General features: G+C 52.4%; 1 protein-coding gene across 3 annotated transcripts; it reads left to right on the forward strand.

The window, feature by feature from the left end:
* Positions 1–9,422: 9,422 nt before the first annotated feature.
* On the forward strand, positions 9,423–23,158 carry TP53 (tumor protein p53). Of its 3 annotated transcripts, none has more exons than XM_066631103.1 (10): positions 9,423–9,566; positions 11,396–11,505; positions 14,674–14,886; positions 17,587–17,764; positions 18,421–18,533; positions 19,599–19,708; positions 20,127–20,248; positions 20,453–20,532; positions 20,939–21,045; positions 21,426–23,158. In XM_066631103.1, the coding sequence occupies exons 2-10, from the start codon at positions 11,413–11,415 to the stop codon at positions 21,505–21,507; spliced, it is 1,098 nt and encodes a 365-aa protein (XP_066487200.1). In that variant the 5' UTR covers positions 9,423–9,566; positions 11,396–11,412; the 3' UTR covers positions 21,508–23,158. The 3 variants fall into 3 exon arrangements, with proteins under 3 accessions (XP_066487200.1, XP_066487202.1, XP_066487199.1); XM_066631105.1 differs by having other exon boundaries at positions 9,423–9,544; XM_066631102.1 differs by having other exon boundaries at positions 9,432–9,544; positions 14,722–14,886.
* The last annotated feature ends 1,763 nt before the right edge of the window (positions 23,159–24,921 follow it).

The following is a 24,921-nucleotide window of genomic DNA, read 5'->3' on the forward strand; positions in this document are numbered from 1 at the left end:
CATCCATTGGCACATTGCAACATAGCTGTAGCATAGCTAGAGGGGGTGCAAAGCATTAAGTTTTGCAGGGAACCTCACTGCGGCATGCAGGCACCCCCCTTCAGAGCCATTCCGGGTAATGGGTGCAAAACAGAGGCATACGCTTTTGTTTGCACCTACTGCCCAGAATGGCTCTGAAGGGGGGGCCACTTGCAAGCTGTGGTGAGGCCCCCTGCAAAACTTAGTGCTTGGCACCCCCTCTAGTTACACCACTGCAACATAGTTCCACATCTATTTTTTGCAACATTCTTTGTTCTTCATCCAGCTAGCTCTGGATTTCTGCCTGGACCTTCCAACCTTCCTAAACCTGTGTGGGACAGCAGTTGCTTCACTGGTTGAAGACGTAAGCAGCTCAGTGCCGTAAATAGCACAGATCTAGTCTCCCAAAGGGGCTTCACAGATGTGGTGCTCACAACTAGCAGAGCATAATAAAAACTTTAAGTGGCTGTTCTGCTTCACCTCACTGCATACAGATAATGGACTGAAACTCCACTCAGAGTAAGCCTTGACCACAGGGGGACAGCAGTGAATGAGGTGGGACCATTCCCTAAGTCCCAAAAGCTCAATTTAGTGACCTTTCAGGTTCCACACACACACACAAGAAATTGCAACCATTTTCTCCTGTTCCCTGAGAACTTGGCAGGGATGTAATACTGGGGGCGTGCTATCATCCTCCAGACCAGAAATCGGATGGGGACCTTGAAATGAGGAAACAGATCAGGGAGGTGACAAGGAGGGACAGGGTTGTAATCATGGGGGACTTCAATTATCCTCAGATTGACTGGGTCAATTTGTGTTCTGGTCACGATAAGGAAACCGGATTTCCTGACGTGCTAAATGACTGTGGCTTAGAGCAGCTAGTCACGGAGCCCACCAGAGGGCAGGTGACTCTGGATTTAATATTGTGCGGTACGCAGGACCTGGTTAGAGATGTAAACGTTACTGAGCCATTGGGGAACAGTGATCATGCTGCGATCCGTTTTGACGTGCACGTTGGGGGAAGAATACCAGGCAAATCTCTAACAAAAACCCTTGACTTCCGACGGGCGGACTTCCCTCAAATGAGGAGGCTGGTTAGAAGGAGGTTGAAAGGGAGGGTAAAAAGAGTCCAATCTCTCCAGAGTGCATGGAGGCTGCTTAAAACAACAGTAATAGAGGCCCAGCAGAGGTGTATACCGCAAAGAAAGAAGGGTTCCACTAAATCCAGGAGGGTGCCCGCATGGCTAACCAGCCAAGTTAGAGAGGCTGTGAAGGGCAAGGAAGCTTCCTTCCGTAAATGGAAGTCTTGCCCTAATGAGGAGAATAAAAAGGAACATAAACTGTGGCAAAAGAAATGTAAGAAGGTGATAGGGGAGGCCAAGCAAGACTATGAGGAACGCATGGCCAGCAACATTAAGGGGAATAATAAAAGCTTCTTCAAATATGTTAGAAGCAGGAAACCCGCCAGAGAAGCGGTTGGCCCTCTGGATGGTGAGGGAGGGAAAGGGGAGATAAAAGGAGACTTAGAGATGGCAGAGAAATTAAATGAGTTCTTTGCATCTGTCTTCACGGCAGAAGACCTTGGGCAGATACCGCTGCCCGAATGGCCCCTCCTGACCGAGGAGTTAAGTCAGATAGAGGTTAAAAGAGAAGATGTTTCAGACCTCATTGATAAATTAAAGATCAATAAGTCACCGGGCCCTGATGGCATCCACCCAAGAGTTATTAAGGAATTGAAGAATGAAGTTGCAGATCTCTTGACTAAGGTATGCAACTTGTCCCTCAAAACGGCCACGGTGCCAGAAGATTGGAGGATAGCAAATGTCACGCCTATCTTTAAAAAGGGAAAGAGGGGGGACCCGGGAAACTATAGGCTGGTCAGCCTAACATCCATACAGGGTAAGATGGTGGAATGCCTCATCAAAGATAGGATCTCAAAACACATAGACAAACAGGCCTTGCTGAGGGAGAGTCAGCATGGCTTCTGTAAGGGTAAGTCTTGCCTCACGAACCTTATAGAATTCTTTGAAAAGGTCAACAGGCATGTGGATGTGGGAGAACCCGTAGACATTGTATATCTGGACTTTCAGAAGGCGTTCGACACGGTCCCTCACCAAAGGCTACTGAAAAAACTCCATAGTCAGGGAATTAGAGGACAGGTCCTCTCGTAGATTGAGAACTGGTTGGAGGCCAGGAAGCAGAGAGTGGGTGTCAATGGGCAATTTTCACAATGGAGAGAGGTGAAAAGCGGTGTGCCCCAAGGATCTGTCCTGGGACCGGTGCTTTTCAACCTCTTCATAAATGACCTGGAGACAGGGTTGAGCAGTGAAGTGGCAAAGTTTGCAGACGACACCAAACTTTTCTGAGTGGTAAAGACCAGAAGTGATTGTGAGGAGCTCCAGAAGGATCTCTGCAGACTGGCAGAATGGGCAGCAAAATGGCAGATGCGCTTCAATGTCAGTAAGTGTAAAGTTGTGCACATTGGGGCAAAAAATCAAAACTTTAGATATAGGCTGATGGGTTCTGAGCTGTCTGTGACAGATCAGGAGAGAGATCTTGGGGTGGTGGTGGACAGGTCGATGAAAGTGTCGACCCAATGTGCGGCGGCAGTGAAGAAGGCCAATTCTATGCTTGGGATCATTAGGAAGGGTATTGAGAACAAAACGGCTAATATTATAATGCCGTTGTACAAATCGATGGTAAGGCCACACCTGGAGTATTGTGTCCAGATCTGGTCGCCGCATCTCAAAAAAGACATAGTGGAAATGGAAAAGGTGCAAAAGAGAGCGATTGAGATGATTACGAGGCTGGGGCACCTTCCTTATGAGGAAAGGCTACGGCGCTTGGGCCTCTTCAGCCTAGAAAAGAGACGCCTGAGGGGGGACATGATTGAGACATACAAAATTATGCAGGGGATGGACAGAGTGGATAGAGCGATGCTCTTTACACTCTCACATAATACCAGAACCAGGGGACATCCAGTACAATTGAGTGTTGGGCGGGTTAGGACAGACAAAAGAAAATATTTCTTTACTCAGTGTGTGGTTGGTCTGTGGAACTCCTTGCCACAGGATATGGTGCTGGCGTCTAGCCTAGACGCCTTTAAAAGGGGATTGGACAAGTTTCTGGAGGAAAAATCCATTACGGGGTACAAGTCATGATGTGTATGTGCAACCTCCTGATTTTAGAAATGGGTTATGTCAGAATGCCAGATGCAAGGGAGGGCACCAGGATGAGGTCTCTTGTTATCTGGTGTGCTCCCTGGGGCATTTGGTGGGCCGCTGTGAGATACAGGAAGCTGGACTAGATGGGCCTATGGCCTGATCCAGTGGGGCTGTTCTTATGTTATATTAGACTTGATGCTACCATGATATGTGACTGCTTTTGGGGAAATGTGACAGACCTGTACTTTAAACAAGCTACTATGTATATTCTTTTAACAGTGATAGTCAATGGGACTTACTCCTGGGTAAGTGTGGGTAGGATTGCAGCCTGGGATAGTTAAAAATTTTCTTGCTTGATGATGTCACATCCACTCATGACATCACTTCCAGTGGGTCCTGACAGATTCCCATTCTAAAAAGTGGGTACTAAATGTGTGAGAACCACTGTATAGCTAATATAGCTAATATCGATATTAGATACATAGTTCAGGTGCCACCAGACTTTGACCGGAATGGACGGGACTGTTCTCAGTTACAACTAAGGGCAGGCCTGTCAGTTACAAAAGTTTATGTAACTTGAATTATGTGCATGTATGTTTGTCCCTGATACATTATCAGCAAAGAGGTAAGATAAATAGCATTGTCTCAAGTTTAGTTGTTGACGCAAGTCAGACTCCAGGGGAAATCATGGCTCAACCCACCTCCAGCCTCTACAACGCAAATCCATCAGCTCAAGGGCAACTGCATCCCCTCATCAGGTACTAAGCCACTTCATATCAGTCACTGTCCCCATCCCAGAGGTGGCTGCAATGGGTGTTTGGCTACTGTATGAATGTGTGGATGCAGATGGTGGTTTTCCTCTACCCAGAGGACTGTCTTAAGGGGCAGTTTTTCTATGCCAGGACTGGAGCTCTCTCCCAAACAGGGTGACCAGATGTTCTCTGGTGCCTGCTTGGCTTCCTTGGAGAAAGATCTGAGAAAAGTTTCCTTTCCGAAATGGGGAGAACCAAGAGGTGCTCTAGATTCCACGTGGCCACACCAGACGCCGCAACAGGCACCACCACCACACTGGGCAGGCAAATCTCCAGTTCCCTCACTGGCTCCAGCCCAGTAGCAGGGCCCAGGTGGGACGCCACCTCCAGCCCCTCTACAACCCCCTTTCTTGACACTTTCTGCTTTATTAGTTTGTGCAAGGGGGGGTCACCCCCCCAGCATACCTCCTGCCTCCAATGCGCCTGCAGGGTCTTGGAGGGGGCCAAAAGGCAAAGGCACCTGTAAAGTGGCTCTCCCCCTCACCTTCAGAGCCAGTCTGGCTGCAAAAGCAAAGCGGAGCCAAGGGGGAGGGGCCACTTTATAGGCCCTGTAAAATGTAGCCTTTTGGCCTTCCCCTCCAGGAAGGCCAGTGCTCTCTGGAGCAGCCAACAGTGTGACCTCAGCCCAGTGCACTTTGGTGCACAGGTCAAAGGCTGGAGTTTGCTCTGCAGCCAGGCAAGGGGTGTGGGATCCACAGACTGCCTGGCCAAGGGGGAAAACCACTGCCTAAAAGTGCTACTGCACAACACCCTCATCCTGAGCTCAGCCTTGACAGTGCTTAAGAGGTGTCCCGGGTGAGCATGGGGAGCGCCTGCCCTCCTTTGTGGGACTTTTCCAAAGCCCCCATGGACACAGGTCTGAGTTTTGCATGGCCTTTTCCTTGGGCCCCAGCGCCACCTTGTGCTCAGAAGCACTGTTTCAAGAACACTTTGGCGGTCAGGCTGTGTGAGCCTGAAGGCACTTCTTTTATGGCCCACCCACTGCAAAGGATTCCAGGAGAGTCACATCAAGTTGGCTTCCGAGAGGAATCTTATTTTACAAAGCTTCTTTTGAGCCCCTTCCCTTCTCCACTGGATCATAATTTCATGCAGTCATTGGATCAAAACTTCTACAAATTACAATATATAAAACTAGGTAGGCTTACACACAACATGCAATATATACAAATTTCCAGGAAATTATGAACCCCTCCTTTGGTTCCCAGATTCCCTCTTTTAATCCAGGCCCAGGCATTTAATCCAGGCATTTCACTCTCATGGGCCCTGGTGAGATCAGGAAATGTAAAATCCTGGGAAATTAGCTCTTTTCCGTCTCACACAACATCAGTGAGAGGGAAAGTCACTCTAGACATCCAATGAAATTGAGTGTTGGGAGAGTTAGGACAGAGAAAAGAAAATATTTTCTTTAGTGTGTGATTAGTCTGTGGAATCCCCTGGGGGCTGGGGATAAGAATAGGCCCTCAGTTTGGCTGTCCTTGTCATAAGAGGCGACTAAACAGCCACCGGGTAGATGGGACTCACAGCCTGGGAAGGCAGCTCATCTGAGAGAAGGAAAACTCTGATCCCAAACCTCCACTGCCTTGTGGCTACATCCAGTTATGGAAAAGGCTTCAGGAGTCAACCTCGAGGCAAAATCCGGAGCCGGAGTCCCTGAGGCAGTTCATGGCTGAACACAGTCACGTTCTGGCAACTCCTGCGATGCCGCTGGAACCAACCGTATTGGCCTCTGCCTTTCCCTTGGACCATTTCAGCGACGTGGAGAGGGGGGATTTGCTGCATGGGTAACAGCCTATCCTCCATACCTACTTTACCCAGGCTTCACGCACTGGAGAGGACACTGTTCCAGAACCACCATTCAGAGCATGACACCATAGTCTTCCGAGACTGAAGGATGCCAACATATAAAAGTCTGTGGAACTCCTTGCCACAGAATGTGGTGATGGCATCGGGCCTAGATGCCTTTAAAAGGGAACTAGACAAATTTCTGGAGGAAAAATCCATCACGGGTTACAAGCCATGATGTGTTTGTGCAACCTCCTGATTTTAGAAATGGGCTATGTCAGAATGCCAGATGCAAGGGAGGGCACCAGGATGTAGGTCTTTTGTTGTCTTGTGTGCTCCCTGCTTGTGCGCTTGTGTGTCTTGTGTGCTTCCTTTTCAGCCACACTAGATGCTGTTCCAGAACCACCATTCAGAGCGCGATACCATAGTCTTTCGAGACTGAAGGTTGCCAACATGATGTGCTCCCTGAGGCATTTGGTAGGCTACTGTGAGATACAGGAGGCTGGACTAGATGGGCCTTTGGCCTAACCCAGTGGGACTCTTCTGATGTTCTTATGCACCCTGTTCCTCTGCAGAAAGGCCCATGACTGATACCCCTTTGCTTAGAAAACTGGCAACTCTGCTGTGGGAAGTGGTTGAAATGTATGAGATGCTGCCGGTTGGACAAATGCCTCTCTGGACAAAGAGCCGCATCTCTCTCATAATTCTAAGACTGAGGGACACTCAATTAAATTGATTTGCAGGAATAGGCAGAATTATTTTGTTATGTTTTATGATTGTTTTGATTGGTTCTTATGGTCAGATGCCAGGAGGAGGTCTTTGAAACCTAAAGGTGGGATAAGATATATGTTACATAAAACATGATTGCTATTACTGTGAATCAGAATATTTATAGTGGCATAGCTAGAGGGGGGTGCAAAGTACCAAGTTTTGCAGGGAGCCTCACCGCAGTGTGCAAGTGGACCCTCCCCCCCTTTGGAGCCATTCTGGCGGGGGGGGGGGAGCAAAACAGAGAAGAATGCCAGAGAAGACCCAGAGAAGAGGCAAATGCCTCCATTTTGCTCCCCCTCCCCAGAATGGCTCCAAAGGAGAGAGGGAAGGGCTGCTTGCATGGTGCATTCAGGCACCTGCAGAGCTTAGTGCCTTGCACCCTCTCGAGCTTCGCCACTGGGCTGAGCACTGTTGGGAACAGGATGCTGGGCGAGATGAATCTTTGGCCTAATCCAGCAGGGCCTCTCGTGATGTTTATAAACTAGTGAGGCAGGAAAGTACCTGGCAGAGGGAGGCATGAGTCACTGGATAGCTGTTTGTTAGCACAATCGACAATGTTCAGCCACCTCCCCCCACTCCCTGCACACATGTGCGGGCAATTGACGCCTGGGGAGCAATTTCCAGCCCTGAATTCCAGAGGCAGGTCAAAACAGCTCTTTCTCTCCTCCTTGGCCCGACTCACACAAGGCTTGTCCTCCCATGCCCAGCCCAGCATTACTGGAGGAGGAGGAGGATGAAGAGGCTGCATTGAAGTGAGGCTCAGGTGAGGAATTCTTTGCCACATGATGGCTGCTGGCAGCTGAGGTTTGACTGAAGAAAGAGTCAGGAGGAAGCTGTACCGCTTCACACTACAGATGTGGTTTCCAAATGTTGCCCCACATTTTAACAAAAAGGGGGGGGAACCCTCCTTGGAAAGTGAAAACAAGCAACTGGGCTAGAACCGCTCTCCCTGATGAACTAGATTTTTTTTTTTTTAACTTGCAGGCAGTTTTCACGTAGGGGAGTATTCAAAAACCTGATTGCTCACTTGTAGCCCAAAGTGCTACAATCTGTCCTAGCCCATTTCCCAGGCATTAGATAACTTCACAGGTAATGGCATAGCTAGAAGGGGTGCAAAGCACTAAGTTTTGCAGGGAGCCTCACGCTCTGTGCAAGGGGTCCCTCCTCCTTTCCTTTGAAGCCAGGCCTATGCCTCCATTTTGCACCCACAACCTGGAATGGCTCCGAAGGGGAGGGGCTCCTTGCATGTTTCGGTGAGGCTCCCTGCAAACTAGTGCATTGCATCCCCTCTAGCTATGCCACTGCATAGTTCAATCCTATCTATGTCTACCCAGAAGTAAGCCCCATGGTGTTAAGTTGGGCCTTCCTCCCAGGAAAGTGTGCAGCATAGGATGGCAGCCTCAGTTCTAGTGCTGGGAGGGAGAAAGACCCTCTTTTTCTGGGCCAGACACCACTGCAGGGGTCTCAGTCATGACCTCCCCCCCTTTATGATTTTCTTTCAAGCTGGAAAGCCCCAGATGACATCGTGCATTCTGGCTGGTCTACCACAGGGACCTCCCTAGGATATTACTGGGCTGGGGCACCTCCCTCGTTTGTGGCAAAAAAGGTGCCTGAGGGGGACATGATTGAGACATACAAAATTATGCAGGGGATCAATAGAGTGGATAGAGAGAGGCTCTTTTCCCTCTCACACAACTCCTGAACCAGGGGACATCCACTATAATTGAGTGTTGGGAGAATTAGGACAGACAAAAGAAAATATTTCTTCATCCAGAGTGTGATTAGTCGGTGGAACTCCCTGCCACAGGATGCAGTGATGGGGTCTGGCCTACATGCCTTTAACAGGGAACCGGATAGCTTTCTAGAGGAAAAGTCCATCAAGGGCTACAAGCCATGATGGGCATGTGCAACCTCCTCTTTTTAGAAGTAGGCAGTCTCTGCATACCAGGTGCAAGGGAGGGCACCAGGATGCGGGTATCATGCTGCCCTGTGTGCTCCCTGAGGCATCTGGTGGGCCACTGTGAGATCCAGGGGGCTGGGCTGGTTGGGCCTTTGGCCTTGTCCAGCAAAGGGGCTCTTCAGATGTCCTTTCTCGAGTCCCAGCTGGGATGTGTAGTGGTGTGGGGAGGCAGGGCCTCTCCGCTGGAGCCCTTCGAGAAGCGCTGCTGCTGTAGGAGGTGCCCAAGTCCCCACAATCCATGTGCTCCACGGGGTCTGGGGTTATGCTCCATACATGGGTTGCGGGTGCTTGGGCACCTCCCAGGGCAGCGGAGCTTCTCAAAGGGCTCCGGTGGGGTGGCTCTGCCCCACCTGCCTCCAGGGCCTAGGAGAGGGGGTAAAGGGGACCCGGGGCGAGGGTCAGAAAGGGGGCCCAGAAAGCTCCTGGGATCTGCCATTTTCCTATCTTGCCCACAGTCACTGCCTGCGGTGCTGCTGGGGCACAACTGCGGGCACACAGGAGCCACTGCCCGTCAAGCCGCAGGCGCTGGCACCTGCAATGCACCCGTGACCCTCCCTGACTGTGTCCCACTGGGAGGAAACTGGAAGGCTGCCCTCGCCCCTCGGCTGGTGGACCCCAGAAGCAGGCAGCAGCGCAGGGCTGCTCAGGGACGGGGCTGCTCTTCTGCACGGGTTTTTCTGGAGCGGGTCTGCCAGTGCCAGCCGGGGGGGCGGCGGACCTGGGCGCCCAAGACTCTTCCGGCTGCAGCGCCTCCCCCTTCGCAAGGGGCCGGAGAAACGTCGTGCCCCCGAGGCCGGCCGGCCCGCCCGCCCCCCGAGCGCCAGCAGGTCCCGCAGCGGGGAGTTCCGCAGGGCACTCGGCCCGCCCAGCGCAGCGCCCGCTCCGCCCAGCGCGCCCGAGAGCAGCATGGCCGGGGCGGCCTCGCCTCGCGAGAACTGCGGCTGCCGCTGCTCTCGGCGCTGCAGGCGGCGGGGAATCCCCAGCGCGTGGAGCCTGCTCTGCTGCCGCTCGGCCGGCCGTCGGCGCGCGGGCTGCGGGTAGGCGCCGCTCCGGCCCGGGGTGCGATGCAGCGCGGGGGGGGGGGGCGCGGAAGGCGCGCGGGGGGCGCCTCGGGGGTCGGCCCGGCCCTTGCCGGTCTCTCCAGGGAGGGAGCGCGGCCGCCCCGTTCGCGGCACGAGGCCGGGAGGCGGCGGCTGCAGGCGGAGCGCGGGGCTCTCCTCGCCTGCCGGACGCGCGTCTTGGCGCCACGTGAGGATCGCTCCGCTCCGAGGGACGCGGGTCTGGAGCCGCAGTCGGGAGAGCCTGGGCGGCACGGCAGCCGCGCTTCCCCGGGAGGGAGGCCCTGACCGATGGCGCTGGCTTCCGAGGAGGCGTGCCCGGCAGTGGCTCGGGCTCCCGCGGATCGCAGCCCGCGCACGCCCGTGGTGGGTCGCGGCACACCCGCCCCGCCCCGCGTGAGACTGGCTGACAAGGGCTGACTCCTGTCCTGGAGCGACCCGCGGAAAGGGGCCCGCTGGGGGCGCGAGGGACCGCACCGCGCGTGTCTTGCTCAGCGCGTGGGTGTCGATCGTTCAGCGCGTGTGGCTTTCGGTGGACCGGCTGAGGTTTCCTGGGGGGGCCCCGGCCCACCAGAGGAGGTTGCTGGGGAGGCGCACTTCGGTCCGGGGCTTCTTCTGCCCCTGCTTCCTGGTGCGCCCGAGGCTGGAGGACAAATGCGGGAGACCTGGTGCCTCTTCCTGCAGGCTGGTTGTTTTGGCCCAGGGTTAGTGGGAGGGGTCCTTGAGGTGGTACTCCCAGGTCAGCTGCTGCCCAGCAGCAAGACCAGGAACCCTCCCTCCTTCCCTGCCCCCCACTCTGAGTCTCTTCCTGGTGTTTGCCCCGTGGCAACCCAGAAGTCACTGGCAGTGATGTCCCCCTCAGTTGCTTCCAGTGGTACTTTGAATAGCTGGACTCTGTGAAGAGCTGTGGTGGAGGACGAGCCTTGAGGAACGCTGTTTGAGGCAAAGCAGCAAAAGACTCCAGCACGAGGCAGTCCCACTGCTCCCCTGGATGCCACAGATGTGTGGATGTGGCATGAAGATGCCGTGTGGCCTCTCTTGCTAACCCCAAGCCTGGATAAGAAACTTGGCTGCAAATCAGACCTGCCATTAACTCACATGGTGGCCTTGGACCAGCCATTCCTTCCAGGCCGCAGTCTTTCCCCCTGCAGTGTAGGATGTAGGCAACCTTCAGTCTCGAAAGACTATGGTATCGCGCTCTGAATGGTGCTTCTGGCACAGCGTCTAGTGTGGCTGAAAAGGCCGATTCGGGAGTGACAATCCTTTCCACACTGGGAGCAAGTGCAGTCTGTCCCTGGTCTGTCTCCCTGGCTGTGGGCCTTCCTTCTTTGCCTCTTTGCCTCAGCCTGTTGGCCAAGTGTCTCTTCAAACTGGGAGAGGCCATGCTGCACAGCCTGCCTCCAAGCTCAGAGGCCAGGGTTTCCCATCTCTTGAGGTCCACTCCTAAGGCCTTCAGATCCTTCTTGCAGATGTCCTTGTATCGCAGCTGTGGTCTACCTGTAGGGTGCTATCCCTGCATGAGTTCTCCATAGAGGAGATCCTTTGGGATCCGGCCATCATCCATTCTCACGACATGACCGAGCCAACGCAGGCGTCTGTTTCAGCAGTGCATACATGCTAGGGATTCCAGCACGGTGGCAATATTGAGTTGCCTTGCAGGGTTGTTGCAAGGACAAGATCACAGCGGGAAAGGGCTGTGCAAACGGAAGGTCTTCTCAAAGGGGAAGACGGCTGTGATTCACAGGGTGTGTTTTGGAACAGCTCTCAATTGTGAGCCCAGGACAGCAGACCACAAAGCCCTTTCAGCCCCTTCTCTTCCCTTCCTCTTAGGCTTATCAACTGCTGTGATGGAGCAAGATACGGATCCAGATGTGGAAGCGCTGCTGAGCCAGGAGACCTTCTCTGAGCTGTGGCGCGGCATCGGCATCAACGGCATAATGGTAGGAGGGAAGGCCATCTGAGTTGGGGGGGAGGGAGCCCCGCAGTCCTGAGACAACAGCGTACTTGCCTGCCCTTTTCCATGGCTGAGGAAGGTTCCGAGGCCCCTAAGATCCCAGCCCCAAGGCATGGACGTGGTTTAGCTTTGTGCTGCCCAGTGGTGGGGAGACAGAAGTTTTTCCTCCCTTTATCTTAACACTGGAACTCTGCACGGTTCCAGGAAACTGATGGACAGGAGATTCAGGGCCAACAGAAAGAAGAACACTTTCACAAGAGGTGTTACTGTCATGTGGAACTCACTGCCACAAGAATTGGTGATGGCTGCTGATGTAGGTGGTGTTAAGGGGAGGGGGAGGCCTGTCCGTGGCTGTCAAGGATGATTGTTCCACGGAACTCCTTGTCTAGCAGCAGTTGCCTTTGAGTACTTGTAACCCGCTGGAGGGGAAAAGAAATGAGGTGTCCTTTTTCCTCCACACTCCAAACAGTTCTGTTGGTTTGTGTATTTTATCTAAAGAGCTTTGACCCTGCTTTTCCCCCAAGAGGCTCTCAAGGTGGCTTGCAAAGAATCTTAATAAATGCCAGTAAAACTAAAGTTTAAAAAATTATGAAACAATGAAATGCATTCAATAAATGTCATCCAAAAACCAATGCACAGTTTCATAAACACTCTTAATACATATAAATCCATAGTAACAACAGTAGTGGCAGAAAAATAGTATTAAAAACAGAATCTGCATGGTTAAACCTATAAGGTTTAACTGTGGGTTAAAGATAAGGGTCCATAAGGATAAGGACCCATAAAGAGCAGCCATAAAACCATCAAAATCAGCTCTCCCAACCCATTCTAATTATTTTAGACAAGTTTCTGGAGGAAAAATCCATTATGGGGTACAAGTCATGATGTGTATGCGCAACCTCCTGATTTTAGAAATGGGCTATGTCAGAATGCCAGGTGCAAGGGAGGGCACCAGGATGCAGGTCTCTTGTTATCTGGTGTGCTCCTTGGGGCATTTGGTGGGCCGCTGTGAGATACAGGAAGCTGGACTAGATGGGCCTATGGCCTGATCCAGTGGGGCTGTTCTTATGTTCTTAACTACAATTACCAGGAAGCCTTGCAGGTCTTCTTGTTATCTGGTGTGCTCCCTGGGGCATTTGGTGGGCCGCTGTGAGATACAGGAAGCTGGACTAGATGGGCCTATGGCCTGATCCAGTGGGGCTGTTCTTATGTTAAGAATGTCTTTAGCCCTTTCTGGATCACAGGGGAAGGAATTCCACAGTTGCAGTGCCACCACAGAGAAGGCCTTGCCTGTTGCCATCACCTCCCTCACTTCTGTCAAAAGTGGCACTCAAAACAGAGCCCTCTCCAGTGATTATAATGGATGAATTGGAATGTATGGAAGCAGACAGTCCTTGAGGTACACAGGTTACAGGCTGTAAAGGGCTTCAGATGTTAAAGCCAGCACCTTGAATTGTGTCTAGAAGCAAATTGGCAGCCAATCCAGCCACCAGGGCAGTGATCCAAAAATTGCAAAGCCACAGTGGTAGGACTGCCACCACCCTGATTGCGCCAGTGCCTCAGTTCAGGGACTCCAAGGCCCTACAGGCTTACACCAGCCCTTGCAGATCTTGGACCCAGGACCAGGGACCCAGACTTCAGTGCTCTGGACTATTTCTTGGTGGTTTGACTAAGCAGCTAGACTGGGCAACTGACTCCTGTTCCATGTTTACAAAAAAAAAAAGTTTAAAGGTTTGCCCTGCATAGTTGTGTCCTACTTTTGGGGGACAGTACTCATCTCTGTTTCCAAACCGAGGGAGCCAGTGTTGTCCAGTGACATCTTCTGTGGTCATGTGGCCAGCATGTCTAAACTTCAGAATGCTGTTACCTTCCCACTGAAGTAGTGCCTATTATCTACTTGCATTTACATGCTTTCAAACTGCTAGGTTGGCAGTCCTCGAGACCTGTTCCCAGTCCTCAAGACCAACTCAGGCCTGTAAAATATATTTTGGTTTACTTAAGGAAGTTAAGGTTATACATACATAATTCAAGGCAGCAACTGCAAGAGATACAGACCTCTAGAAGCACATCAGTTCTAAAATAATAAAGCTGGCTTTCTGATTATACTTGTCTACATATATCTTATGTTCTCACCTGGGTTTTCTGACCACTGGAGAACAAATGGCTCCCAGGCTACCTGTCAGGCCAGGCACCCATGATAGACAATAGATCCAAAGACTGAGCAACAGGCAGGACAAGACTCACTGTCCAGGGAACCACACCACACCCTCTGAGGGTCCCTTTTTATCCCCTTATGTTAATTACACCTGCACCAGCCAACTAGGTTGCAAGATGGTCTGAAATTTCTAGGAGAGACTAGCTCCTAATGGGTCATTGCTGTTACCCTTCCCAACTAGAATTACACAGCTGCAGGGAATCTTTCTTGATAAGCCTGTCTCCAGCAAGAAGACCTCTGCTCTGTGATTGGCTACCTGCTCTCCCTGGCCCCTGAAGAACAGATAATGAATTCCTTTCTCAGGCTAATCACCTCCTTTCCCACCAGCTGCAAAGAAGTTGCAACTCTCAAAATGGGTTCAAACCTGTAGCGATGGGGAGGGGCAGAATAGACCCCTTCAGCCTCCCACATAGAGCCAGAGTGTTGAATGGGCATCCCCCAGCACCACCTTCTGGGATTTGTCAGCCACAAAAGCAGTGGGACCACTGTAGAACAGGGCCTTGAAGCCCCACAGCTGTCTAGTAGGGCACCATGGTTGCTGGGGCAAAAGTCACTGACAGACCTAAAGGGCTCACTCTCCCATCCAGTCCCCAGAACAAGTCCTCCACCAGCACAACCAAGCCTGCTGTGCCCTGAAGCTTGCCTGAAAGGGATCCAGATAATCAGCTTCTTCCAGGGCCCTCTGGAACAGAGATGCCTCCACCTGCCTGGTCACCTCACCTGGCTTGACACAGGCTAGAAATTATCCAAGGTGGCAGGATTAAGGGAAGGTTTTTAAGGAGGGAGCACACCATTTTGCAAAGCTCGGCTTTTGTCACAGGCTGGCTGGAAATGCACTATGAGGTTTCTTGTGGGTTCCCACTTTTGGTGACATTTTTATGTGGTTCAGGTGGGGAGGAAATCTGAGTGCGGAACTGATTTTGTTTTTGTTTTGCTCAGGAGGCAGACCACCAGGGTCTGATAGAGTCTGACTTCATCACCCTGCAGGAGGGGAACCACCACCAGCCTGTGGAACAAGGCAACATCTTCCCGGTGCCAGATTTGACACCCATTACTTCCTCCACCGTCCCGTCCACCGAAGACTACGCAGGCGAGCACAGTTTTGAACTGGTCTTCGAAACGTTGGGGATGGCCAAATCTGTCACTTGCACAGTACGTAATGCAGGGAGGAGTGTCGGCTTAAAAACCAAACCCTAATGCAAAGAGTTGTGTCGTCCCCAACCTTTTCCTTTATTCTCCAAGGGAGTTCTCCAAAAGCGTTGTGTCTTTGGCAGGTAGAGCAAGGAAGGCATCAGGTGCTCACATTGCAAATATGCTCCAGATGAAGGCTTAATTCTCAGAGGCAGGAGATGTAGGGGGTCACCTGGGGGTCAGGGCTGGACTGCTTCAGGGTGCTGGTGTGGAATTCCCAGAACTGCCCTCTTCTGCTGAGAAACAAAACACTCCCTGTCCCTAGGAAACCAGCTGCCATGTTTCTCTGGCCTGCTCCTTTTCTTTGTGCACGGATTATTGTGTATCAAGGAGCATTCAGTCTTGTACCTGCGGTTGAAATGGCACACCTTGATGTGGGCTTGCGTCTGTACTGGTGACTTGTGAGAACCAGGCCCAAGTAATCTAGAGTGACTCCCCCCCCCCATCTTCATGTACAATTGTCTGTGCAAATTAGAATCTCTGGAAGTGTATGGAGCGGGTGGGGTAAGTGTGAAAATGTGAGTGTTTTTGCCCAGCTGCCTGTATTTGCAACAGAAATGTTGGGTGTGGGGACTTGTCCCCTTCAGTGTGTTGATGTTCGGGATCCTCTGCCCAGGAGACTTGGAAATGAGGGTGCTGGGATTTGGGGAGTCAGGTGTAGGGTAGATGTTGGGAGCTTGTTCATTTGCTTCCTAGTCTTCTTCCCCTGCAACTCCCCATCTAGAGGGTTCTCAGTGGGGCAAACTGTGATGATGATTCTGTCGGTGCATTAAAACAAAACCTCAGACACCTTTTTCTTTTTTGATGCAAGCGCCTGGCTCCTGTGCCGTTCGCCTCTTTCTCTGCTGGGTGCTGCTCAGACTGCGAGGGAATCCCAGCACAGTCTTGATCTGGGGAAGGGGGTTGGGTGGCAGTCAAGGAAGTGGGGGTGGCCTGTATGGTAGGGGCGGGTCAGGGAAGTGGCCTGATCAAATAACAATGAGCCTTGATCTTGTTGACTTTGCCGGGGCTTGGATTCGCGGCCATCCTCACAACAGCCCTGCAAGTTGGACTGGTCTTATGATCCCCATTGTGCAGTGGCGGGTTGGCTTGCTGCACCCTTTCCTCCCCACTCCCTGCGCATCACTCTTTGAGTGGACTTGCTCTAGGCTTGCCTTTCTCCACCGACTCGTGATGAGGTGGAATGAGGAAGCTCCTCAGAATGGCACAGGTGAGTCTCCCGAGGCCCCATGTTGTGAGAGGAACGAGTCTCTCATTCGCAGTGCAGTAGCACCCTGGTGGTGGGGGACTGCATGTGGCAAGCGGCCGCTTGGGCAGCCAACAGTGCTGTGGGCTCATAGCAGCTTCGAGGGAGCTGCCCCCCCCCTGCTGCCCTCTATGGGGCCTTAAGATCTGCCGCCTCCCTCTGGTCACTTCCTGCTCCTGCAGGCCTGTCTGTGTTGGTCTTGTTCTGTCAGTCAGGGAGGTGGGACTGAAAACCTTTCACATTAAAATGAAAAGGGGAGATTTAAGTCTGGGGCTTCCTGCTCTGCCTCTACAGCTGCTGTCTGGCTGCAGCTCTGCCCATGTCCCCAAAAGAGTGGAGAGGGGCTGTGGCCTTTCTAAATGCCTGGAAAGCCCCAGCTGGGGGGCTGGCATTGCCACTTCCCAGCCCCAGCACTTCTGCACCTTTCCCACGTAGTAGGTAGCCGACTGCTTCTGGGAAGGGGGTGATTTGTGGAGGGGAGGGGAGTGTGCAGCCTTTCTCCTTTCAGTCCAAACCCTTTCTTCTGCCCCCGCAGCTGCTTCAGTCTGGGTTGCATAGTGTATGTAGGGTGGGCTTGCCCCGCATGGCCCAGCTGCCCCGCTGACTTACCACTGACGGCTTCTAGTGAGGCTGTCTGCTGCCCCTCTCTGTGCTGTATGTCTCCTCTAAGTGCTGTGGGGTGCTGAGATCCAGCAGCCCACACGGTCCAAAGTCTGTCTTGATTTTCTCCTTCAGTTGTAGACCTAACCAACCCCTCCCCTCCACGAGTCACTGCTGTTGTCTGGAGAAGGAATGTGAGGAGGGCTTTCTGGCTTGTGGCAGACCTAGGCAAGCCTGAACATGCTCTCCTTGTAGCTGTGGCTTCCTGCAGTTGACTGTAGGGCAGTAGAGGAGAGCTGGAGGGACAGCACTTGGCTGGAGAGTCCCGTCCTCCCCATTAAACTCCCCATTAGTGCATCGATGGAAGAAAAGGTCAGTCCGCCAAGAAATTGATGTTGAGGCTTTGTTGAACTTTGCAGGGGTAGAGTTACTGAGCGCCTGGGGATGGGTGCAAAGGCTTCCCGTCATGCCTCTCCCGACAAAATAAATGGTAAGATGCAGCATGCTGGTTATTAAAGAGATGGGACGTCAGCTGCTGGTAGGAACGTGGGGGGTTCTGTAGGGTAGGGACAGCCGGATTGGGGCGCCTTGTAGATTTGGAAAGGCAGAATCTTGGGTGCCTGAGATTTCTGGTGTAGGGTTAGGAACTTTTGGGCCTGGGAATGGATGTTTGGCATTGGGGGGGGGGGGAGAGAGAGAGTTGGAGTCTGGGTTCAAGAGCTCCCAATATAGATGCATCCAAGCTGGGGGGGTGTGGTTCTAAGCAAACAGTAATCTTGTCCTCTTGTTTCTCTTGCCCTCCCCTCCCCATGCAGTATTCACAGTCCCTGAACAAGCTGTTCTGCCAACTGGGGAAGACCTGCCCCATCCTCATGAAGGTGTCCACTCCGCCGCCTCCGGGCTCGGTCATCCGTGCCATGGCCGTCTACAAGAAGTCGGAGCATGTGGCTGAAGTGGTGAAACGCTGCCCGTGCCACGAGCGGGCCAGCGAAGGTGAGACGCTGTGCAGGTGTGGCGGCTAGGACGGTGTCCCCGCAGCCCAGCTGAGGTCATGGGAGTCTGGAGCCAGTGCTGACTAGTGATAGGTCACGGCTGGCCTGAATCACGTCCTCAGAGGTGCCACGTAGGCCAGGCCATGGTAGTCTGCAGAAGGTCGGGGTCATCAGTTCACCCCCAACTTCCTCCATTCCAGGGTCTTCTGCATGACCTTTTCTTCTCCCCTCCAGGATTACACACAAGCTACATTCGTGTGTACCCAGTGGAGGGACAAAATCAGATATTTCTTCCTCCCCCCCACCCCAGTTATGTCCTTGTGCACATCGGGGTCCCTGATGCAGAGCCCATAATTTAGGTTTCTTCAGCAAGTGAGCCACTCTGTGTCCCATAGGCGGGGCCAAGCCAAGAGTGAAGGGAACCTTGTACATTGCTAGGAAACCTTTTTGTATAGGTGGGGGCAGCTGGGGTTGCTCACTGGTGAGGGGAAGGAACTCTGCACATTCACAAGAGGGCACAGGCCTATCGCTTCATGTTTCACAAGCACACTCGGGTCCTGAAATAGCCCTGGCCGATGTGAAGGCCTCCGGGCACCATCTCTCTTCTCTAAAGCAGCTGCCCCTTTCTCTCCCCGCCCCGGTTGTGTCTCCTGGCAGATGAGGCCACCTCTAAGCATCTGATCCGGGTGGAAGGAAACCAGCAGGCCTCCTATTGCTCTGATTGGATCACCCACCGCCACAGCGTTGTGGTTCCATACGAGACACCCCAGGTTATGAGGGGCAGTGGGGGGGGAAGGATGGGGGCACTGCACCTGTGAACACGTGCTCTTTCTCAAGCCCTCCAGCCTAAGGCCCAGCTGGCGTTCTTTTGACCCTATGCTGTAAGAACATAAGCCCCACTGGATCAGACCAGGGGCCTCTCTAGTCCAGCTTCCTATACCACACAGCGGCCCATCAGATGCCTCAGGGAGCACTCAAGACAATAAGAGACCTGCATCCTGGTGCCCTCCCTTGGGTCTGGCATTCTGAGATAGCCTGCTTCTAAAATCAGGAGGTTGCACATGCACATCATGGCTTGTAACCCGAGATGGACTTTTCCTCCAGAAATCTGTTTGCTGTTAAAAGCACGTAGGCCAAACCCCATCACTTCATCCTGTAACAGGGAGTTCCACAGACTAATTACATCCTGGGTAAAGAAATATTTTCTTCTGTCTGTCCTAACTCTCCCAACACTCAATTTTAGTGGATGTCCCCTGGTTCTGGTGTTGTGTGAGAGAGAAAAGAACATCCCTCTATCCACTTTGTCCATCTCCTGCATAATTTTGTATGTCTCAATCATGTCCCCCCTCAGGCGCCTCTTTTCTAGGCTGAAGAGGCCCAAACGCCGTAGCCTTTCCTCGTAAGGAAGGTGCCCCAGCCCCATAATCATCTTAGTCGCTCTCTTTTGCACCTTTTCCATTTCCACTATGTCTTTTTTGAGATGCGGCGACCAGAACTGGACACAATACTCCAGGTGTGGCCTTACCATCGATTTGTACAACGGCATTATAATACTAGCCATTTTGTTCTCAATACCCTTCCTAATGATCCCAAGCATAGAATTGGCCTTCTTCACTGCCGCCGCACATTGGTCGACACTTTCATCGAGCTGTCCACCTGCTGTGATATTTGGACACCTCATCCCCGCATGTTCTGTAGCCCAAAATCCCTTGCCTCCCTAGCCATTGACAGCAAGCCCACCCTCCCATATTCGTGAGCCCCTCTCGCAGTCCCAACCCCCCTTTGCAGCCTCAGGAATGAGACCCCAGTGCTGATTTCTGCTTTGCCCTCTGCAGGTGGGGACGGACTGCACGACAGTCCTGTACACCTTCATGTGTCTCAGTTCCTGTATGGGGGGCATGAATAGGCGCCCGATCCTGACTATCATCACTCTGGAGACCCAGCAGTGAGTAACGAGCTCTGCCACTCTCCTGGCAGCCAATGTTGTGGGTCCTGTTGGGGGAGCGGGCTGGGGCTGGGGGGGCAGGGGAGCCTGGGCTGCAGAGGAGGAATCTCTGCAGGGCTTGGGGGGGGGGTTGAGGGAGGCCCCATTTGAGGGAGGAGGTTGGCATTCACAACCAGAATCATCTCTATTAACTCACTTAATTCCTGCCCTATTTTTCAAGGTGGGGGGAGCTTTCCTGAACTGTTGGCTTGTGTGACTGTTACTGCTGTTACCCTCTGCCCACCCCAGGATGCCTCGGGTGATGGGAGTGCAGTGCATGTGAGATGGGGGGGGGGTCTGCCTGTGTTCTGAAGTCTGTGAAAGCCGCCCCCCCCCATTTTTGACCTCCTGCCTTTTTGTCCTGTGCTTTTTGTCACAGAGGGCATCTCCTTGGACGGCGCAGCTTTGAAGTCCGGGTCTGTGCCTGTCCTGGCCGAGACCGCAAGACAGAAGAAGATGGGGCCCTGAAGGACACAGTTTGCAGCAAAAGGTCCAAGAAGGGTGAGCCCCACTTCTATGGAGCTGCTGTGTGCAGTGCCCTCCAGTGTGAATGCTTCCAGGGCGATGGCCAGGCACTCGGAGGCGCCAGGGGCAAATGCTGTGGGCCTTGGGCTGGGGCTCTCATGGCCCCCTCCGGGTCTGAGGCCAAAGGGAGGAGATGGGAGCTGCTCAGACTGGCTTCCTCTTTGGTTTTCTTTTTCCCAGAAGGCAAGTCTGACTCTGCCAAGACTCGTGTTGCAGAAACTTCTGACGCCACCCCCGAGAATGAGGTCTACAACCTCCAGGTGAATTGCGTAGCAAGGGAGTCAGCTGGCAAAAGCTGCATTCTGTGACTTGCATAGATCTGTGCAGACTCTGGCCTTTGGCCATCTTGGGGGAGCGAACCACTTGTGGGCCAGGGATTAGACCTGAAATCAGAGCCTCGTGCCTGCAAGGCATGGCTGGCTGGGAGATCTTGGACACCCAGGGAGAGTCCAGATGGGGGTAGCAGCGCAGGGCTGGTCTCCTGCATCTTCCTTTGGGACGGAGCAGCTCAGTGTCGGACTGTGGACCTCTATCCGGAGCCTTTCTTGGAGCTGTTGCTGGCCATGAAGCCTCTTGCAGGGGTCTGCTTCTCTGGAGGGGAACAGAGAGCACTTTCTCCCACTTGGCTGTTGTTCATCGCCTCTCTGTGGTTGTCCTTCCTCCTAGATCCGTGGCTATGAGCGCTACCGAATGTTGAAGGAGATCAATGAAGCCCTGGAGCTGAAAGACACAAGACAGCAGGCTGGGGTGGGATCTCGGAAGGCCCCCAAGAGGTGAGCAATTGTGTTGCTGCTTGCTTAGCGCTCAGCAGGAAAGGGCAAAGTCGCTGCTGTGTCTGTGGAAGAGTGCCAGGCCGTTCGGTGCACTGGGGACCCCGTGGGGTTCCTCCTCCTCTGATGGCATGCTGGATGCCATCTGGACGGCACATGGGCCTCGCCAGTGGCCTGACCATTTGAGCCCTCTGGTGGGGGGAGGCAATTTTGGTGGCAAAAGGGGATTCCCTCCCCACATGGGACTTTTCCTTTCGCTCGGTCAGATCAACAGTGGCCCTTGAAAGGAGCTCTGTGTCTGAGTCACCTGCTGAGATGTGTGTTGTTTAAAGCAACTTCTTCCTGTTCTGACTCTTCTGTACCGCTCTTTCCTTTCTGTTCAGCCACTTGAAACGGGGAGATGCGCCTTATCCTTCCAGTGGGAAGAAAAGAATGGTTAAGGACGAGCTGCAAGATTCTGATTAGTCCCCTCCCTCCTGAAAAATATCAGGCCTTTTTCTTTCTTCCTCCCCACTCCCTCCCCTTGGCCTCCTGCAGCTGCTTCTATAACTGGGATGTAACTCCATCTTCCAAAGATGGAGCCCCAGTCTCCCCCCCCCCCACTGGACCAGTCGAGGCTTCCCTGATACTGCTGAGTGTCTCTCTTGTCTACAGAGGGCCAACACTACATCGGTTGAGAAGGGAGTGACCCCAGCCTGCTCGATCACTGCCACTGGTTCTGTCTCCCCCTCGGTTCAATGACCTGGGCCTTAAAGTGGAGCTTGGCAGCCCTCCTTTGTTCTCTGCCTCCCCACCTCTTCCTTCCCTCTGTAGTTCCTAGCAGGACAGAATTTGGAGGAGGGAAAGGCAAGTTCCGTTCACATCTGTCGGAAAGGAGCCCTGCTGCACCAGCCTGAGGGCCACGTGAGGAGACGGCAGCCACCTTCTGGGGCACAAAGAAGGTGTGCCCCTCGCTCCAGTCCCTACTGGGAGTGGCGCTCCAGGGCTGCTGTCCCTGAGCGATGGGCCAGTCTGCCTGTTTCCACCAGGGACCAGTTGGGGGCTTCTGGGAAGCTCCTGTCTCTGCCCCCCCCCGTAGCAACTGCTGTCCTGAGAGAGACGGTCTTTGAAGAGGGAGGCTCTGTAGAGCTAGCAAGGCTCAGTGGAAAGAGGCCAGCTACAGCTCATCTCCTTCAGCAGAACACTTGGAGGGGACAGAAGGGACGCTGGCCTACTCCTTCTTTGCTTTTTCTGCCCCATGGAGCTAGGGAGTGGGAGAGGGACTTGGCTTGGCCAGCAGCTCACTGGGATGGGGATTCTCTTCTTTGTTCTCTGCCCCCTCCTATTCTGAGTGATTGGCTTCTGAAATGAATCAGGCCCCGGTAGACTGACAGCCAGTCATGTAGGTGGGGCTTTGTCCTTTGCAGGCGAAGAGGTTGTCCTCCCTGGAAAGCTGTCATATGGCCCCCTGCCCTTTCCCCAGGGTGATGAACAAGAAGCTAATTCATACATAAGCTGCTGGCTTGTAGACTTTATATTTGCCTACTTCTGCATGGGGAGGGGGGAGGCAAAGCGATTCACGGAGCAGTAGAAACATATTGCACCTTTATAAGAGTTTAGGAGACCTTTTTCTAAAAATGGAAAAGTCTCATTAATTCTGGATCTTGCATTAAATATCAAAGGCTCCTCTTCTGGGGAGTAGCAAAATGCACAAATTATTGCTTGTAGATTTCATGCTAGCATGGATGCTGGGGTTGGGGGGGCAGGGACCAGGAGGTGTGTTTGGAGCTCTACTTAAATACAGTGTTTAGAGAAGGGGGTTGGTCCAAAGGCTGGTTCCAGGAGCAGCTCCTCCTATCCTAATGCACACCCAGCTCTCACTGCAGAGTTTAGGGTTGTCTTGATGCACCTACCTCAGATGGCCCTGGAATGCCAGCCCCCTCCCACTCCATTGCTCTGTTTTTTTCTTGCACATTTGCTATATGAAGTGTCTTCGGTTTGCTTTAGCCTGGCTGCCCCTTGCAAGTCCTGCCCTCTGCATTTCAAATGACATACTTGATTCTGTTACCCCCGTACCTTTTTGTAGTCTCTTTTTGTATTAAATAAAAGCCTCATTTCAGTGGGCTGTTTTCCTAAAGTTTCTGAACTTTTTTTGAGGAGTGAGTGAGTTGAGAGGGGGTGGGTGGGTGGATGGCTGTTTGTCTGCTAAGGGAAAAGAAAACAAAGGAACTGCTTGGGCTGTTTTCCCCTGTGGCCTGCCTCTCATCCCAGGGGGGCAGGTCTCCATCCTCGGGCTGAGCAATCGAAATTGTTCCCTCGAAGAGGCAGCAGCCACCAGATTCATTGCCTTTCCTGTGACTTCAAATACGGTCTCAAAGGGAAGAACAGAGACACACAGGCAGTTGCTGCACCTTTCAGTTCTTTCATCCCCTTCCTAACTTGCAGGAGTTCTTGGGATCTGTGTCCATGGAGCAGTTTCTGGTAGAGACCCTGCAGCTTCAGGGGGGCCTCGGTGTTTGGCAAGGGGGGTTCTGTTGAGCTCTCCTTCCCTGAACGGCTGGCACCCCCACCCCCAATTCTGGAATCCCCAATTTCTCATATTTTTCTCATCACTTCAAGGCTGGGAATGTGTTGTTATATACTTTTCAACAACAAAAAAAGTTCACAAAGTGGTTTACAGGAAAAAAAATCAAATAATTAAATTGCTTTACTTTTAAAACAAAACTTGAGTAAAAGGGAAAGCAAACTGCTTTGAATTCTTAAAACAGGCTGGAAGCTGAGTTCTTCTGGGTGTACAGAGTTCATCATACCATACTCCCAAGCCATGCTCTAATAAGCTTATATAATTTTATAAAATCACCTTTACAGTCTTCATTAGAGCCTTTTCCTGTCCCTCCATTTTACCTTGAAACTTAGTGTGTCACAGCTTCACATGATGTATGACAGTCTTGAAGTGGATTGCAATAGTGAAAATAAATGTATAAAAATTGGAAGGTGGATTTTAAAAAATCGACAACATGAATGGTATAGCCAATGCAGGTTTACTCAGAAGTTAATTCTACTCCCCCTGCCTGTGCCTTCTGGGTTTCCTGATCAAATTAAGCAAACCTCCACTTACCTCTCTGAAGTGATGGGCACACGTTCAGTCCTACCCATCCTTTTATCTACCTTTACCTGATGCCTAGTGCTCACATCCCATGGCAGATGTCCTGCGGTGCATCTCAGGTCAGGTTCTTTGGAGAACACTCTAAAGGCAGCCCCCTAAGTGTTGCAGCTGCTTTTGTCGCTGCTTCTGCTATAGGAGTCTTCCTGGTGCTGGACCTCAACCTGACATGCCTCCCTGGGCAATGGGTGGCTTGAACCTAGTAACAGCTGCCACATGCTGCAGCTCAGAGACATAGAACTAGTTCTGCTGTCCCTGACCCAACAGTCCCACCAAACAGGCTGCCACGGTGAGGGCTGGAACAGTTGGGATGTGCTTTTTGTGGCCATCCTGAGTTCCTGTAACTCTCTGAACCAGCATGCTAATCCTAACCAAGTCTGCACTTTTTATCATAAATAACATATTTTGATTTATATGTTAATGTTAATTCTTGACCAAGAACTGCCAGTGCCGCCTGAAAGCCGGTTTGCACTTAGCTGATTCTCATCACGTGAAATCTGCCTCACTTGTCCTGCACTCAACAAATTGCAGAGTTGGGGCTTCAGCACCAAGCCCACATTTTTCCTCTCCTCCCTGTGTATTTTGACTATTATCCTGCCCAAGGGGCTGAGAATTTAATCGCTTGCTGTTTTGTGGCATCCTAGTTGGCCCTAATAAGGGTTCCTGTGGCTTTCATGTGCTCTGAGCTGAATGACGCTACCCAGCCTGCCATATGGGGCTGCAGTAAGGCATGGTGA

The sequence above is a fragment of the Tiliqua scincoides genome, chromosome 5, assembly GCF_035046505.1.
Source record: "Tiliqua scincoides isolate rTilSci1 chromosome 5, rTilSci1.hap2, whole genome shotgun sequence".
NCBI classification, from domain to species: domain Eukaryota; kingdom Metazoa; phylum Chordata; class Lepidosauria; order Squamata; family Scincidae; genus Tiliqua; species Tiliqua scincoides.